Genomic DNA, 18,349 nt, shown 5'->3' with positions numbered 1-18,349 from the left:
AGGATCCCGACGGCGTTGTGTAAAGATTGCTTGAGTTTCTCTGACCTCCTATAGAAAAGCTTTATTTTTCAACTTTTCCTTCATACTTCCATGCTCTTTAGATATAACATTCTAGCTAAAATATATTTTTTATGTCATTATTCATTGGCTTTTTACTTAAATATCTTGATTCACACTTATTTTCTGTCTCTCTCTGAGACCCAAATCAAAGAATAGATGGAAGTTTTCTGCAAAAAATGCAGTTGCAGTTTTAGCGAGACATACAGCATGATAATGCAGTTTAAGTATTGTCTTATGAAACAGAGGAGATAAACAACCTTCCACCCAAGGAAAACAGCTTCACCACCCACTTTTGAGTCCCGACCCACCAGTTGAGAATCACTGCTCAGCAGGAATGACCATAAAATATAATACACTGGCACCTAATGATACATTTCTCTCTGTAAAGAATATTTCTCCACCCCACTCCTTCCTTTATAAAGAGTTTGTTATGATGGGATCAGGTGCAGGTGCCAAAAGAGGGCGATAAAGTGGCTTGATATTTCCCTCTGTCACGATAACAATGCAAGATCATTTCTTACTTTTTTAAAGCTTTGATATAGAATTGAAATTAGACAAGTTAGACAACATTTACTATTGTCGGTGTAAATTAAAGATCAGAAACCAACTCCAAATCCCTTTATGGCATCATCATAAGCAATATTTCAGAGTCGTTGTCGACCATAAAATGGCCGATATAAAAGGGACGCACTGAGGCCGACACTTTGTTTGTCGTAAATCATCACAGTTGAAGACCATTTAAACAAAAGATTGTGAAGTTAGAGTCAACAATCATTGAATGTGTCACCATGCTTACATTTTTGCGGCATTATTTAAACACTGCGTTTCATTTGGCTTGACTGCGCACGACCAAAGAGGGTTCATGCTCGCGATGTTTTCCATGAATGTTTTCTGCAATGATGTTGAGCGGAATATCGGAAGCCACCTGAGGATAGGTGGGTGAGAGAGTAACAAGAGCGAGGTTCGTGAGGTTTCTGATGCGGGAAAATGGCTGCAAGTCATCGTGAAAGTCTTGGCTGGAGTGGAGAGCAGAGCAGAGGAGGAGACTTGGTTTTCATGCACGCCACTTCAGGAGAACACTCTGTTCCTGGACGGAATCCCATGCAGCTTGACTGGTCGGTGGAGAGGACAGGTGGTGTGGGGATGGTGCTGGAATGGTATTATGAGACGATGCCCGCTGGCCATGTGGCATCGCCCTCTCGTCGTATGGAACCGGAAAAAAAGCAGTGCGTGCCGATAGTGACCACAGCTCTGAATCACTGGGCACAGCCCACCAGCGCCCGACCGAATGAGTGGGTCAGGGCGAGGCCAGAGAACTGGATGACAGGTTTCACGACTGGGGACGGCCTCTAGGTGTGAGATGGGACTCCCAGCGAACCGCAGTAGCTATTCAGTTGTTACTAAGAGAGTCAGACAGCTCAAGTGGCCACAGAGAGAAAATTAGAGAGGACTTTTTACAGGAAGTACGTCAGCGCTGAGGCTGCCAGTCCTGCACATGGGATTTTACGCCAAAAGATCCTGCTATTGAGTCAAACACAAAGAGTTATCGACAAGACCGCATGTCGAACGACAAGAGTAAAAATAGAACTCCAAGAAAAACCTTCTATGAAAGTTTAAAAAAAAGGTTCAGTCATAATCTTGCGGATTAGTGGATTTGACTGGTGGCCTGGTGGAAGAAATAAAGTCCAGATTACATGCAGTGAAACGTCACTTCAGTGTCGAAGACAAGACTTTCCATCATCGGAATGAACTTGGTTTGGGGCTTTTTGACACCAAACGTGTAACAGTAAGTCATAGCGTCAAGGTGAAGCAAAGATCATGAGTTGCAAGGCGTACGTGCACAGGAAGTTATTTAGCACGACTATCTCCGGCTGAATACGACATCACAAACACACAGAATGCAAATAGATTGTCCCACTTCTACGCCAAGACTTTAAGTAAACAATAATAATCTATATTTAATATCGAAACAGCCACCAAATACTTGAAAAGTGTGACTGATATGCTGCTTTAACATGGCATACCAAGAGTGCCAAAATGAGGAATTAAAAAAGGAAAATAAAAGTGGAAATAAATATGTAAAAATAATAAGAAATACATGTGGATATATCTATTTCCACATTTATCTCTATTAATTTTCCCATATTTTTTCCACTTTAATTTCCAATTTATCACCCTATCGTCTTTCCTAAGTGTGCTTGAAGAAAGAGGTCACGCCCCCTTCAGGACAGAGGCGGGAGCTTCTTTAGACAGGAAGTTAGCATTACCAAAAGATGCTAGCTGTTGTCGTTCAAGCCAAAGTTCTGCGTCTTCGCCTGGGCATGACGGGCGTCACAATTCGGAAATAAGTATAAGTGTGCTACAATGGATAAAAATAAATAAAAGTTGATAGGTTTGTTTCCCATTAAACATCTATTTCAGTTGATTTTCTGTATTTATTTCCACATGTACTTGCTCATCTTGGCACTTCTGGTGTTCCACATTGCATAATTTAAAGAGAAGAAGAAGTAAATTACAAAGTATTCAATGAAAGAAATATATGTAAAACCATCAGATCTTATATTATAAAGCTTCGGATTACACTTTGCTCTGTTTTTTTTTATCACCAAGTGGCTTTAAATACAGTGGTTATACCCCAATATAATTATTGCGATAACACATGTAACTACAATAGTATGTCTGTTTCTGATGTAAATAAATATCGTACATTCCACGAAAGTTATGGTTGAGCCAAGCTCAAAGCAACTTCCCTATATAAAGTGTTTCTGCTGTTCTCAGAGTAAAAGACTCCAAAGCAGGAAGTAAGATCTAAGTATATTGTTGTCGCAGAAGTGCAAACAAAGTGGAACTATGCCCAACAAAGTTTCATAACATCAGCGACGAGAACAACAGCACATTTGAAAGCGACAAGATTAACGGTCAAATTCACAGCGAAAGTTGAGCGGATTTTCAGCGCTGAACTGAGATGAGGTGAAATATTGACAGATGGGAGCGCTGAAATCTTTCCTACGTGCAAACCAAGGGAGATTGTGCAACTTTATTCTTCCCATTCAAACAAGCCAAGAGAAGCGGGGCGGTTTAACCCTGAGTAAATCTGCGCTAGATTAAAGGGGGCTGTCGACTCTTCCTCAAATGAAGCTCTGGATAATCATATTAAGCATCATATGGGCTTCTGTGGCATCATACTAAGCTGATATGTGAGCGGCGTGCTAAATGTCTCCAGTCAGATCAAGCAGATTCCTGCTGTGAACCGCTGAAAAGGTGGACAGACTCACCGTGGCCAGCTCATCAAACTTCCCAAAGAGCTCATTCAGCAGTTTAACCAGCTCCTGCGCCGTGCACTGAGAGGCCAGGCTGGTGAAGCCCACGATATCTGCAAAGAGGATGCTGCAACAGAGACAGACATGAAGGGAAAAGAAGTCTTTTGAGTTATTTATAGCAGCACGTTCGACTGTATCAAAGAAAACAGGATTATTGAGAGCCAGATCAGATTAGTCCCCTGGAATATGAATCAAACAACACTATTTGTTAATCCGTTGGAGCATTGTCGTCGCGAGGAGGATTTGTTTACAGCCGACTAATCAAATATTTAAATGAATAACCTGGAGCAGCGAAAATAAATTAACAGGAGGAGGAGAGGAGAGTTGCTCCGTTCTGGATGTGACTGGCGGAGCAGTCAAGCAGAGACACTCAAAATAGAAGCATCCTCTCCGGGATCGCGGAGGAGACATGTCCTGTTAGGTGCTCAGGCTCTGATTCTTGGATGTAAAGCTACAACCCAGACCATGTGACCCGTCGAAAAGCAAGCTTCGCAAACCCAACATTTTGTGTCACAGGAAGCACATGGGCTGGAATAAAATGAAAAAAAAAAACATTCATTATTAAAACTATAAACATAATACTATTACATGAATAACATGATCCAGAAAAATAAGTTTTTCTGGCACTGTTCAATGACGTAAACAATCCAAATACACTCATGTTTGAGTGAGACACTGCAGATAAGATTAATAGTTTGGACTCATAACAGCTCATTTCCACGTCACATTGTGCTCCCAGATATTTGTAGGATTTTTGTTTTGCTACAGCTGATCCTCCACAGATAATTCCACTCTGCTATGTCTCTCAATATCTGGTATTTTTCTCAAGAGTATAGGCTCCTCTGAACAATATATTCTTCATTTGAATTGAAGTATTTTCACGGTCGGTTTGAGAGGGAAGTCCAGCATGATCAATGACCAGGCCATCATCTGCTGAAACCTCAAGTGAAGCACTGGACGTGTGGTCAGCAACTCCCCACAGCTCCCAACTGCCCCCAGCACTGCGTGGCCAAAAACTGCTGAGTCATCCAACTCCTCGTCCCAAAACAATTGCTTGTCATTTTCTTCATGTGGGCAGGAGTTTTGAGGACCTTCTAAATGTCACAGCGTCTCCCCTCAGATGCCACGGTGCGAGAACTGGAAACCATCTGTGGCTGACAAATGTTTGCAGAGCAATATTTATGGTCAAGACTTAGTCGTGGCAGAGTTGCACTGACAGGGACCCGACTGACGCCACCCAGGACTTCAGATCAGTGAGCGAAGAGAAAACACCCAATGGCAGCAGGCGTGCAGTCAAATAAGCCGTAATGTGTTTAGAGACTTGTCCAATAATAGAGCAAAGATCTGGATGAATCCCAAATTGATTCTGAATGATCAGCCCACACAACACATGCCCAGTTATTTAATCCCATAAACTAACAAAAAAAATAAAATTCCATTTCTGGCTCGGCACAGGCTGAATTTATTTCCCAGCTCAGGGTTCCGACAAGGATTTGTTTGCTTTTGTGATTCTCATCACACAATCTAAACGTAAACACTGTTTTTTTCCGTAGATCAGTTTGAACATCGTGACTTCACTGGCCTGATGCATTAATGTGAGAAGTGAATGAAGGCTTTTCACCTACTTGTGTCGCGTCTTAATAAGGCCTGTGTATTGGCAGGTATCTTGCGACACGATACGTATCGCGATACAGGAGTTGTGATGCGGTATATTGCCATATATGGCGATACTGTAAGTTCAGCAATATATTGTAATAATAGCCATCATTTTAAGAGGAAGAAAAATCAGATAATGCAGTGCAATATCACATGAAAGGAATGAATGGAAGTGAGGATATTAAAAAGTGTAAATATGCCAAGAAACCTATAAAAATATTTCATTTCATATGCCTTTTATTTGGATAGAAATCATGGACTAAACAACTAAGAAAGATAATATATTTTCTATTTTCATTCAATGTATTTTGAGGACAGGACATATACACAAAAATGGTCTAAAAATAAAGAACATTTACTGTTAATATTATTGCTAAAAAAGAAAGAGTCAGAAAAAGGACTACATATCAGTGGTATAGTTTTAGTCTTACCTCATGAGGGCTGTGGAAATGGCCACATATGGCCCTCAGGCCATGCTTTGCCCAGGTCTGATCGAAAGGATTCTTTTCATGCTGCATCGCAAAAGAAGCTATTTGTCATGGTGCGAAAGAGAATTTGTGGCCTTGTGTACAGGAACGTTGGGAGCTGTGGGAAGACTACACTAATCCCTACTGTAATTCAACTTTTTTTCTCTTTGTGCTATGCAGCACTGTCTTATCTAAAAACTAATCCACCCAACCTTCTATCTGAACAAGCCAGTGTATTTTTACTCCTGTCCGAAATGAATCAATCTACAGCCACCGGAGTGTCGGAGTGCCTCGCAAGCCCTGGACCCAGTTCACTCTTCACCTTATAGATCCAAGAGCCTGATCATTAAATAGCAGCCCTCACACCTCATCCATCACTTCCTCTACGTAGTCATATATCAGAGGAGTGTTATTCCCCCAATTATGCAAATGGCTTGTTTCCAGCTGTGGGAGACGTTAGTGTTTCTAAATTTGGCAGGTTGGACTTCAATCTTACAGCACCACAGAAGAAATAGTGCCAGTGCAAGGGTTAACTGCCAAGCAGGCCCCTCTGGTGCTTCAGTGTGTGGGCAGGGAGCGCACTGACAACAAGCCAAGGAGACCAAGCAAGAGACGCTCTGGGCTTCTCGGTTACTACTGAGAGTACAAGCAATGAGAGCGTTTGGTTTGGTTCTTGACCAGTTACTGTGTTTTGGCTGGTAGACATTAAAGACACATCAAGGATATTACTCTATTGAGAGGTTTAAACTAACAAGTTGGATAGATGGAGGAAGAGAGGGAGGGAGGAAGGATGGACAAGGATGGGGGGGGGTGGGATGGATGGTGGGAAGGAGGGTGGGTGGGAGGAATAGGATGGATGAGGAAAGAGAGGAGGAAGAGGAGGATGGATGGTGGGAAGAAGGGAAGCTGGGAAGGACAGAGGCAGGGTGGATGAGGGAGGGAAGGATTGAGAGAGGGAGAGAGAGAAGGCAGAATGGATGGATGGACGGATGGAGTGAGGGAGGGAAGGGTGGGTGGATAGATAGATGGAAGGAGGGGTGAGGGATAGATAGATAGATAGATAGATAGATAGATAGATAGATAGATAGATAGATAGATGGATGGATGGATGGATGGATGGATGGATGATAGATAGATAGATAGATAGATAGATAGATAGATAGATAGATAGATAGATAGATAGACAGATGGACGGACGGACGGATGGATGGATGCATGGACAGACAGACAGATAGCTAGATAGATAGATAGATAGATAGATAGATAGATAGATAGATAGATAGATAGATAGATAGATTGATAACATTAATATGAAAAACAATATTCTACATTATATTCTAGATAGATAGATAGATAGACAGACAAACAGACAGACAGACAGACAGACAGACAGACAGACAGACAGACAGATAGATAGATAGATAGATAGATGATAGATAGATAGATAAAAGTCTCACTTGACATTACTGACTGCATCAATCCCCGACTGACAGCATCATAATCACATTGAACACTGCCCACAGTCTCAGAATATAATGAAGTAAATGCAGAGTAAATTGCGCTCCACGCTGTTTACTTTCCAATTAGAGTCCAAGCGTATCACATGAATCATGTCCACATCCGATCCGGTCCGCTCTCACCGGGCGCCGCGCTCTACCAAGGAGTTCAAAGCATAAACACAATCAGCAGAGCCACACCGGGACGGTGACCATATTCCACAACAGGCAGACAAACATATTCAGGATTATGCAACAAGAATTTAGTCTCTGTTGCATTTAATCCCCCGTGGCAACTAAATCCTGGAGGCAAAGCCAACTCTTTCCCTCACACTTCACTGTCGTCTAAATCAGACCCGCTCTGACACACAACAGCAGCAGATACATGCATTTTTATCATCGTAATTTCCCTCACGTTTGCTGCGCGCATGTGTCGTGCAGATAAATATAGACTTATTTATAGATCCTCCGCGGGGGAAAGCTATCGATACGCTGACAGTTGTCGAGCCTCCACGACCCAGTGATCCTTTCTAGACTAATTTGTTTGGGGATTACATTTCACTGTTGTCAAGACGAGTCTAATCTTCTTCTCTTGCAAGAGCACCAGATACTTGAACTCATAAACCTGTCAACATCTTTCTTCAATAATCCATGGTTGTACGTACACAATGGTGTTTATATACACCGGGGAAGCATAAACACGAGGCACTTTATGAGGCAAAACTGGGCATCACGTCTGTTCTGCAACTCCGACCTTGAGCTCGAAGATATTTCTTATCATTCCTTTCACCTATATTCGCACACAAACCTGAAGATCATCTGAGCACTGGCCGGGGGCTCAGAATGGAGGCTTGCACACTTTTCAAGTGGGAGCTCTGGTGCGAGCACATGAAATATTTTAGTAGCACTAAGAAAAAATCTGCAGCATATATTGTTATTAACATTGTTTACGATGCTTACGAGCAAAACTCACTAGTAATTGCGATCAGAATTGTCACACTGTACGGCCCTACTTTGGAGAAAATGGGGGCCGGAAGCCTGAGGGAAACATGGACATGCTGTAGGGCTAATCTGTTAGCATGCTAATGCTTTGGTATATAAAGAAGCCTAGCCATTTTTCTTTGTGTTGCGGTCATAATAAGTCAGATAATAATGGGATCAATGGGTGGATCTGATTCGCAAATTCAAAATCGTGGTTATAATAAACTGAAACACAGAAATTTGTTGAAAATGCATCTCAATTGAGGTAGGTTTTGAGCAACATGCATCTGATTGTAGTCTGTTTCAGGTATACAGAACACAAATGCAGTAGTTACACCATATAAAACAAATTGCAGTAATTTAAATTTAAGAAGAAAAATAGATCTTGTTCATACATTAGCCGCACTGGTCGATGCAGTGGTGCTGTCTGTGCTGTGGACAGTGGACAGGACAGTGGTGCACCGGCTTAAAAGGCTTTTCAAAACTAGTTTTGAGAACGGGGTCATGCATTGAGAGTGAGGGAACAGCGGAAACACACTGTGTAGTACGGAGCATCTTGATTTATCCACTCTGCTCTCACAATAACACAATGAGAAAGATTACCTGGAGAGTTTCCCGAGACAAGGTGCAACTTTCCAAGTCAGCGGCCAAAACTCGAGTCGCTTGTGTCCATGTTGGACATTTGAGCTGAACGCACTTTGTCTCGAGACAGCATCTCACATCTTCTATTCACATTAAAGACCTCAACATGCACTGTTCTCTCCCGCGTGTCCAAAGTTCCGACACCACTGCCGGTCTCAGCGACTGCTTTTCGATTCCAGACCTCCAGGAGATCCACTCTGTTGACGGAGCTGTGGACACGCGAGCGACAACAGCACATTTTTAGTGCTTTAAGGGTAAATAAAAAGCCTCTGATTTAATCTGATTTCACCCTTTACAAATCCACATATTAGCCGGGCTGTTGTATAAGCCGCAGGGCTCGGACCGTGAGAAAAAAGTAGCGTCTTATAGTCCGGAAATTACGGTAGTAGATTATTTATTTCTTTACTTATGATAAACTGCAAAAAACAGGATAAACATAACCCATGATAGAAATGGAGACAATACTGAGGCTCAGATTCACCAACATAACGTCAATATTGTTCCACCCTAAAGTGTCACGGACACAATGGACAGCAGTTGCCAATGTGTTCCCGTAGTACGCCGGCCTGTTTGTGTTTAGCGCCTGATGTCCTCCATGATGTTTGTTTCATGCTCCAAAATGTTTCTGGGTGATATCACAGAACATTGTGCTTGCTTCAGTTTCCTAACCCGAGGACGTGTTTTGCCACGTTTTTTTCATTTCATTTATTATCGTGCCGTTAACAAAGTGAGTCAGCGTCAGTTCAAATATCTGAAAATCCGCCCAGAAGAAGTTGTGAAATCAGCGGTTTTGAAGTGGCGTCGCTCAAGGAGGAAGCACTGATTCAAAGTGGCATCCAGTCACGGCGGTTTACTGGATGATCTTACCTGACGTTGTCATGTCGCTGGATGTAGATTTTGTGGAAGATTCGTTCGGGTGGCTTCAGGAAGTCCTCTTTCATCTCCATGGCTACGTTCCTGGGGAGCAGGCTCATTAGGAGACGCTCCTGGATTATAAAAAAAAAAACAGAGATGAAGATTAAACAAGATCCAATGACATATAGGTCGCTTTAAGGAAACACGTGAAGCTCTCGAAGGGAGACACAGAATCCAGCGGATGTGTTGGCTCATGACACCTGATGGGGGGGTGAAAATCAGACGCGTGTCTTATTTATTCCACAGTTTGGGCTGTGTACCTGTTTCTCATTCTCATCCTCCATGCGGAGACGCTCCTCGATGCAGTTGCGAGCCTGCAGGAAGGCTTTCCTCTGGGCTCGCTCTGTCAGGATGCGCACAAACAGCCCAGACAGGTTGACACTGGTAAACAGAACCGTGTTGGCAACCAACTGCAGGAAGACAGAATATACATATTTTTAAATATTTTTAAAATGCAACATTTTCTACGAGGTTCAGTCAATAGCCAGGCAACTACAACTCTAGCTATTTTTTAATAGATGTATGTACATAAGAAAAACTAACTAACTCACCAACATTGTGGTGTTTCATTTGGCACGTATCAATGAGACATGGATTGATTTGCAGTAATGATACGAGAGTATGAAACTCATCGCGAGCCAAAACAGAAGCTACTTATTTTAGAAAATATGAAGCATGCTTATTTACTGCCTTTATTTTGAATGTAGGCGTTTTGGTGTGTCCAGTGCCATTCTGTTCCTCAGATGTGAGAGTCCCTCATCGCTATGACACAGTGGTTAAATATAGAACAGTAAAAAAGCAACTGGAAGATGGAGATATTGGTTCTTTTTTGAGTCTGATGTGAGTCAGAAGTTGGTTATTTTGAAGTGAAAACAGAGATTCACATAAATAAAAAGGATCCAAACTTGAGCCTTGCGGTACACCACCCCTATCTGTTGAATGCATAACAGACTGTAACATGCAGAACAACTCCAGGTGAGGAGAGTGCCAGGGCTCAAACTAAAAACCTATTCAAATACGTGCAAGGTACACACACAGTACGGAGTGAACCAAAAACATCCTTGACATGTGTTTTTCTTCTAACCAAACCTAAGATTAAAGAGAACAGTAAATTAAATAGAGGTTTTGACTCTCACAGTTATACTTAAAAAATAGGTCCCAATTCTCAATATAAATGTCCTCCATGTTCATGTCTCGGTTCTGTGACATTAAAGCAGCGCAGTGCACGAAGGTGTCTTCATCCATCACGGCTGCCCTCCTGCTTTTAACCTTGAAAACTGTTCTATTTTTCCCACAAAGTTTGCGTGACTTTGGAGGCAAACACGGTCTTCGATCCAGACCGCGCACCAAGCTGTTATCCAGAGATATAATTATTCATAAAGTGTAAAAAAAATATATGTCCTCTGCTCGAGTTGCGGCGAATACACAAGCACAGCAGACAGTTCACTTCCTGAAAAGTTTAAAGAGCAATTTCAAACTGAAAAAGGAGACAGTCCCAGACAACTGAATTTGACCTGGTTTAGATAGTGCTTAGCGCTGAGGTTGGCAAGCGACGGCATGTTCCGCCGATGTCTGCGTTAGTGCCTTGAGTGAGCTGATGCAGACATGGGAGTTAAGTAAGGTTGGCACCTCGCCCTGCGAAAATAACCCCAAGTGACTTCAAAAATTGTGGCGGAAAGTGTGTCAGATGAAACCTTTCGGGAACTCTAACGTTCCAACGCCGCCGAAGCGCCTGGTATCACGGACGTGTGACACCTCTTCATGACTACTTGTTTTGTGGAGTGTCTTCAGGGGTAGACAGGAAAGATGGCTTTTTGATTTCTTCCTAAAATTATCAAAAGTTTCACTTTCTTATCTTGAAAATTGAGCACAAAGTATTGAGTTATTGGTTGTGCCAGCAGGGACCCCAGGAGTAGCCTGTAGGCATGTTCTAAAAATATGTTTTCGTGACACGCTACACATGTTTTTATTAGTGAAAGATATTCCTAAAGTGCAACAGCTGTGAGGAATTTGTTGCGATGCTGCTGCTACTCCGATATGTGCAAAAATAGTGGGTCAGTAGATGGTAAAATGTGGACAGGATTTCTGACTCAATACCCTTGAAGTTTAGCAAGGATCTCATTTAGTCTAAATAGAACGACGATTCCAACATTTTCTTTTGTTTTTGGGCACCATTTTCACCGAGCTAAAGATACCTTAGATCAAACCTTAAGTGCAGTGGGCGACTAAGCCACACCATTGGACCTGAATATTTTATTGTCTGGCCCCACTAAATGTGTTGCTAGTCCGGTTCAGCAACTCTGCTACTATTGAAAAATGGATTCCAAGCGAGCGTCTTCGGACGGCTTCGCTGAAGCAGTCAACTTCCTGTGAACATGACTCGGCTGTGCAGGAGCGAGGGCCGACCGAGGCAGGCAGTAAGTATAAGTGAGAGGTTAGCGCAGGTCTGCCGGGGTCACGCCTCACACAGCTCATCTCCAAGATTAATGGATTAGCTATCTCTGGTCCCACACTGTCCTTCACATGGCCACACAACAGGGATCTCATCACTCACACAGAGAGAAAACAATCTCCTTGGTAAACACACCGTCATCGGCCGAGACTGTGATGAACTGATCAAATCTCAATCTGCCATGAAATGCACAATTTTGCCAACTTGACGCGAGGAGGAACGTTGCCGTTCCCCCAAGACGGGCTTGATTGATGTGACGCGTCTTCTCTACTCGAACCTGATGACAGTGAGGAAGGTGGATGTGCGAGCGAGTGTGTTGCTGATAGCACTCAAATATATGGCAATTTTATTTTGGGTTCCTGAAATGACATTCTTGAGTTCGGCCTATTTTCACTAACTCAAGCATATAGAGCGGTGATGGTGTGGAGCTCGTCCTAGTTCTGACGCTGGCAGGACGCCACCCTGGCGGCTCAATCCCCGTCTCGTCCTCCGAGACTGAATCATCCAGGGAAACAGTCCAGGTATGTCTCTCTAAAGCCTGGACACATTAGAGGGTCATTACACCCGTACAATGGGTCCCATCGATTCGACTTGCTAAAGTGCAAGTCGTGGCAACTTGTCATTCGGAATAGATAAAGCAAAATGTTTGTTTGGACTGTGAGCCGTCTTTCCCTTCCTTAGAAAGGAGCCCAAAGTAAAATGGATGAGCCACTGTGATGTAATGCTTTTAAGTTGAAATGTAATAAACACTCTGATCTGAAATGAAAAACTGCAGTTCCTATCCTTGTCTTGTCTGCGAACAGAATCTCCCACGATGGTGGTTGAGTCCCAGGGATGATGCTTTTCTGCTCCCACTTTGAGGCACTTAAGCTTCTGTAGGCAGCCGATAAGGGGGGCTCCAGGTCCAGGTTCCTCTGAGTTTCAGAAGAACTTTCTTTGGTACGAACTAGAGAAAGCAGGGAAACTTAAGCGCTAGCAGACCCTGACTCACAGTGGAATACTGCTTTTGCCACATGAACACAAAGGCTCACACCAATGTGTGATGCAGCGGCGCAGTTACAGTTGAGCGTTGATCGTTCATACAGGAAATCAGTCAACATAGGTACTTAAGGAAAGTTTCTAATAACGGAGTACTCAGAGAGTTTGAATTGGATTTTGTTTTGAAACACAACAACATGCCGCGGTGTGCCAACCACTACCCCTCCAGCATTGCAAATCTCACATCATGGTGCGACACTGCTGCTACAAACCACGACTAAACTTCAGTCTGGGATCAGTGTCAAATGTTCAAAAGCAGTCATTTTTTTAAATAAATCAGCTTCCAAAATAACTAAACCTTTAAAAAATATATTTATTTTAACTGACTTTGTCAATGTCCAGGCTGAAATTCTGTCGTTCATTCGCATATTTGTCAGTTGTGTGAGCAACAGTTGGCATAGCCAGTTGTTAAGGGATGGATGGTAGCACCTGTATCCTCATGTTTGTTCTTAAGATCAAGTATTTCAACTCATATTTTCATTGCTCATTCGACACAGTTTAAGCTTAGGCTTGCTCTGTTGGTCAGAATTGGGGTGTCTGTAGTAAACCAACCACATATACAAAGCCACCACAGAGGAGCTCCTGAATGCACTTATCCAACCACGTTGCTGCCTAAAATCCAAAATGTTGTCACAGCATCCTTCTAAGACTTCACTGTCGTATTTGAGGAGCTTGTCTGAAAGGGCATCTAAAAGAGGCTGGTAGATGTTGAAACACAAAGATACACTTTGCAGAGCAAGACAGAAGATCCCATTTCATTGAGCATTCTAAATACAGAGCAGACTCACTGGGAGCTGGAGAGAAATATATTCAAGCTCTTATCAAGCAAGTGAGCAACAGGGAGCTGTCCACAGTACTGAAGTCAGCACCGTGACCTGCGTTTGTTGCAGCCTGCAGGCCACTTCCTGCCATATACTGTGAAAAGCCTGGCTGGTACCAACCCAAATATAGCAAACATACCACCACCTCTGGAGAAATCACTGGCAAACATAAGTATCTGAATAATTAAAAGCTTAGTTTTGCACATCTTTTCACACCTCATTTTCTGATCTTGTTACCTAATAAGAAAAGAATAAGAATCACCATCTGTACTCTCAATATAGCCAGTACTGATCAAACACGTCCAAAAAAAGACTTGAGGGCAACAAACACAAACAACAATGACACTGAAAAGGCATCTTCAGCAGATAAAGATCATTAAGTTCCCAGTAGAGAATCATGTGCAGAAATAGATCCACCAGAATCATTGCAGTTGTTACTAGATGAGAGTTTAGCTAAATATATTCTGTCTTTACAGAGAGGGGTGACTCAGGGGTCCGTTCTCAGACCGCTCATTTTCCTCGTAAAATAATTGCACATACAGCAATGTAATGAGCACATGACATCACTACACATTCAGGGTCAACCAACTTTATGAATGTAATACCTTCATTCATCTTCAAAACAAGATTCTGAATCAGATGTTCTTTTCCTTCATGGGTTGTGCGGCTACTATTGACATTATTTTAAAATAAATGAATGAATCAGTACACACCGGACGTTAAGCACTATATTTTGTGTATTGTTTTGTTAAAACTATTTCAGCATAACTAGTTTCCCAACATTCAAAGCAAAAATATGAAATATGATCTTTGTAAACATTTGTATTGACGCCTGTGCCGACTGTTTAAAGGTTAGAGTTCATAATAATAACATTAGCCCTTAAAAATGATACGGATATATGCAACACACTTTAAGCCACATCATATCTGCTGTCATAAAATTAACACATGAATCATTCGATCATGAATCACCTGATGCCAACACTAATAATTAGTAGAACATTATAATAAAATAGGGGCCGATAATATCGGCGTTAACTGCCAGAAATATTAGTATCAAGACGGATAAAGTGTGTCAAATACTGTTGCACTTTTGTGGCGTACAAGTACGCAGGCGATGATCTGGTAAACGTGTTGGTGTTTACTCACAGTTCTCCACAGTTTCTGAGTCTTGACGGTGACAGAAGTTGCGGTCACTATCAGATGCGATATGCTGAGCACTATTCCGAACAGAACCGCCAGGAGAGTCCGCACGGGGAGCAGAGCGTAGGCGACGAAGGTGACCAGGATCAGCTGCCACATGCCCTGCTCGGGGGAGCTCGGGGCTTCCATTCCCATCGCTCCCAGGGGGAACGGACAGCAGAGGAAGGAGAAGGTGAAGCCAAAGAGAAGGGTCAGGTTGACGATCTGCTGCAGCTGAGTCACCTGCAGGTACTTGACGTTGGTGACGATGAAGAGGGACACGAAGATGACACAGTGGACCGGGTGGGAGCCTTTGGAGATGGTGAGCGAGGGTCCGGACAGCAGCTCCAGCACCGCCAGCGTGGACGACATGAAGATGAGCACAGCCAGAGCCTTCAGGGTGGATGTCTGCTCCAGCTTCAGGTTGTAGTTCTGGAACAGAGACTCCAGCTCCTTACAGTCGAACTCGTCCTCGCACACGATGGTGGTCAGCGGGACGCCCGGGGGGCAGTGACTTCTCTTCCGCCTGGTTTTGACTTTCTGAAACGGTATTTCCTCCATGTCAGTGCCATTCATAAGCTGAACACCTGCTCGCGGCGCGGGGCTCGAACGCGGACGCGCAGCCAAAAGACGCGCAGGACGAAGCGAGACTCGGTCCCCGATCGCGCCACACTATCCACAGGTTGGCTGGTGTTGTTCCTGGACATTGGCGAGCGGGGAATCGTTCATCTCTGCGTCCGAATCAGCGAGTATATCCAGAGCTGAGCGTCCGCTCGAGTGCCACATGGAGAGCAGCGCGCACGACGTCCGGTTCAGATGGAAACACAGCTTTTCTTTTTTTGTTGCGCGACTCAGATGGGATCACGCCTGCGCATTGAGAGGTGAAGATAAGACTGATCTCAGCTTCTCAGCGCTGATGAGAACACGAACAGTATTCCCAGTACGACACGTTCAGCTGGAGAACTAAAGCTTTCACTGTTTCTTTTCCCCACGATTAAAGACATTCGTGCTTTGATGGTGACACGATATTCCCTCTGGGTTGCGCGCATTATTCGCGTATTTTTCGAATTAAAAAAAAAGCTAAAAGTGAGTTTAAAAAGTAAGGGATTGTATTTGTCCATGTAAGATAGTATTGAAGTGCAGAAAGGACAATGAAATAGCACACATTTATCTGAATGTTAATAGAACTTTTCTTTTTGAAACAGCGATGCAGTGGACTTTTTTGAGGCAGGCGCCTTCAGTGGACTCGAATTGGGCAAAGAAATGTTATGACTTGAAAAAAGCCTTGGATCAGACCACCGTGTTGAGGGTCAGGATGCTCTTCGCAGAACATCTGTAGGACAGCACCAGTTCCTGGGACATGGTGACCTCCCTCAGTGGCCTTATAAAGTACAGATGCTACTTTGCTTTTGCCGAACTGCTTAGATGTTATTGCTCCATAAGGGGTCCAAAGAAGTGCATGTTCCCGGCGCTGACCCTGTACTCTGATGGGTAGAGGGGACTCCTTCTGAAGTCCCAAACTAACTAAAGATGGATCGGTCAAAGAGTCTAAGAGAAATCCTAGACCCTGACTCTACACCAGAAGTGACACTGACCCCTGCACCTCACACATTTCAGAATCCACTTGCTTAAGATGATTGAAGGATAGAGATGTTACGTAAAGGTCCATGCGTCTAAAAAGCACAGAAGCGATGTACAGATTCCTCCCACACACGTTTCCATCATTAAAGCAATCTAATTTTGACAAAGAGATTCAGTTATTCTGCTCATGAGTCATTCTCTCACTTGGTCGCCCAGCAGGAGAAACTGGCTGCTCCATGTTTGGCACAGGCGAGGGACAACAACATACCCACCTGCCATACATCATCTCATTCCATGTGACGGATACACACTCTCCATAAGGATCCGTTTTGCATGCAGGAGGCCGTCTGCTTCATTACAAAGGCAGGAAGAGTGATCGCTCACAGGCTGACCCGAAAGTGACAGATGGATGGTCGATGCCAAAGTCCAGCACTTGACACAGATGCCTTCTGTCTCCCGCTCTGTCTAAATGTTAAATAGGACTGTTGACTTTTCTGAGTGGAAGCCTTGAGACAGGAAGGGATTTTGGAGAGATGTTGCTGTCAGATTTGTGTTTGGCAAGAGACTGATGTTTGACTCTGTGTAGACAGACTTAAATATATGCGGTGCTCCCAAGAGAAAGGGAGAGTGTCACAGGTAGCAGTGTCAAGAAGGGAAGACGAGGTCGGTTGCCAGGGATCTTATAAGAAAACCAGCTCGGTCAAGAACAGAGCAGGTGGATCAGGGACATGACAAAGGTGGGTGGGTAAAAAGACATCCACAAGAGCAATATGGCAAGGCATGAATGAGGCGTCCAACTCCATCAAGCAGGGCAGTGCCGGATGCCGTATGAGCAGGTGGGCACTCCACCACCTAGTTCATGACAGGACGTGAGCTAGCTTGGGTAGTCAGGGGAGTCGAGGTATGGTGCTGAAAATAGGTGGCAACCCCTGATGGGAAATGCAGGGAGACGAGGAAGTGAAGTGTAGTGAGCTTCAGTTGCACGATAGCTTTGTGGTTCTCCAGTGGTCTGGCTCTGAGACCCATGGTCAGCATGGCTATGTTCTGCTCGAAGATAGTAGCAAAGAGTGCACTCACCTTTATTACTAGTGGTCATTGAGCTAGCGCCATATTTCGTCCTTTCCATATGAGTGTTTGAACGAAGCAGGCAGAGGAGAGATGCAAATGTCAGAAAACTGTCATCATTTATTGTCAGTTGAGCACGGTGTAATTAATCTGACATGGATTTTGTGCCATCTTCCTAATCACTTTATCAATATTCCTCGTGCGGCCGCTCGCCACATTAAACTCAATAATGAGCGGCGCTGAGTTTCAGTTTGGTAAGACATTTCACATTCCCTTGATGCAAATGTCACACAGCGAACAGCAACAAGATGAAGATCTGACATTCAAATGGGTTCTGGAGCCGGTTTCCGTCGGCTCATGCACATTCGCCGTGAAATTAGCGCGACGGTGAGGATCCTCTGACCTGTCAGAGACAATGAAGAGAGAAAATTTGCAGTGTTACCTGCTCGGCCTTTGGCTTGAGTGCACTGTCACACTCTCCTGGCTGTCGGGGGGGTGGGGGCAAAGCCAAGGTCTTGGGAGAGTTAGCGCCATGAAGCGGCACATCAGGGTCACGCTGGTTCCATCTATGTGGACGTGAATCTCATCTGCACACTCTGTCTATTTCTGTCTCTTTCATCTTCACCCAGAAAAATCCTCTGAGGCACAAGACATCGAAACAGCCGAGCTTCTT

The 18,349-nt window shown here is 43.8% G+C and overlaps 1 protein-coding gene across 2 annotated transcripts in view; it reads right to left on the bottom strand.

Moving 5' to 3' along the window:
• LOC128769213 (adenylate cyclase type 1-like) overlaps nucleotides 1-15,988 on the bottom strand; it is a 37,292-nt gene extending 21,304 nt beyond the window's left edge. For both annotated transcript variants that reach the window (XR_008416365.1, XM_053882674.1), the window contains exons 1-4: nucleotides 14,998-15,988; nucleotides 9,798-9,947; nucleotides 9,490-9,608; nucleotides 3,336-3,447 (exon numbers count right to left, since the gene is read on the bottom strand). Coding sequence is in view for 1 of the 2 variants with exons in the window: in XM_053882674.1 (XP_053738649.1) it covers nucleotides 3,336-3,447; nucleotides 9,490-9,608; nucleotides 9,798-9,947; nucleotides 14,998-15,606 (990 nt within the window). In the remaining variant the exon portion in view is untranslated. The remainder of the gene's footprint in view (nucleotides 1-3,335; nucleotides 3,448-9,489; nucleotides 9,609-9,797; nucleotides 9,948-14,997) is intronic.
• Between the last annotated feature and the right edge of the window lie 2,361 nt (nucleotides 15,989-18,349).

The sequence above is a fragment of the Synchiropus splendidus genome, chromosome 13, assembly GCF_027744825.2.
Source record: "Synchiropus splendidus isolate RoL2022-P1 chromosome 13, RoL_Sspl_1.0, whole genome shotgun sequence".
Taxonomy (NCBI): Eukaryota; Metazoa; Chordata; class Actinopteri; order Syngnathiformes; family Callionymidae; genus Synchiropus; species Synchiropus splendidus.
The sequence above is the reverse complement of the archived record's forward strand: the minus strand, read 5'-3'. Positions and strand labels throughout refer to the sequence as shown.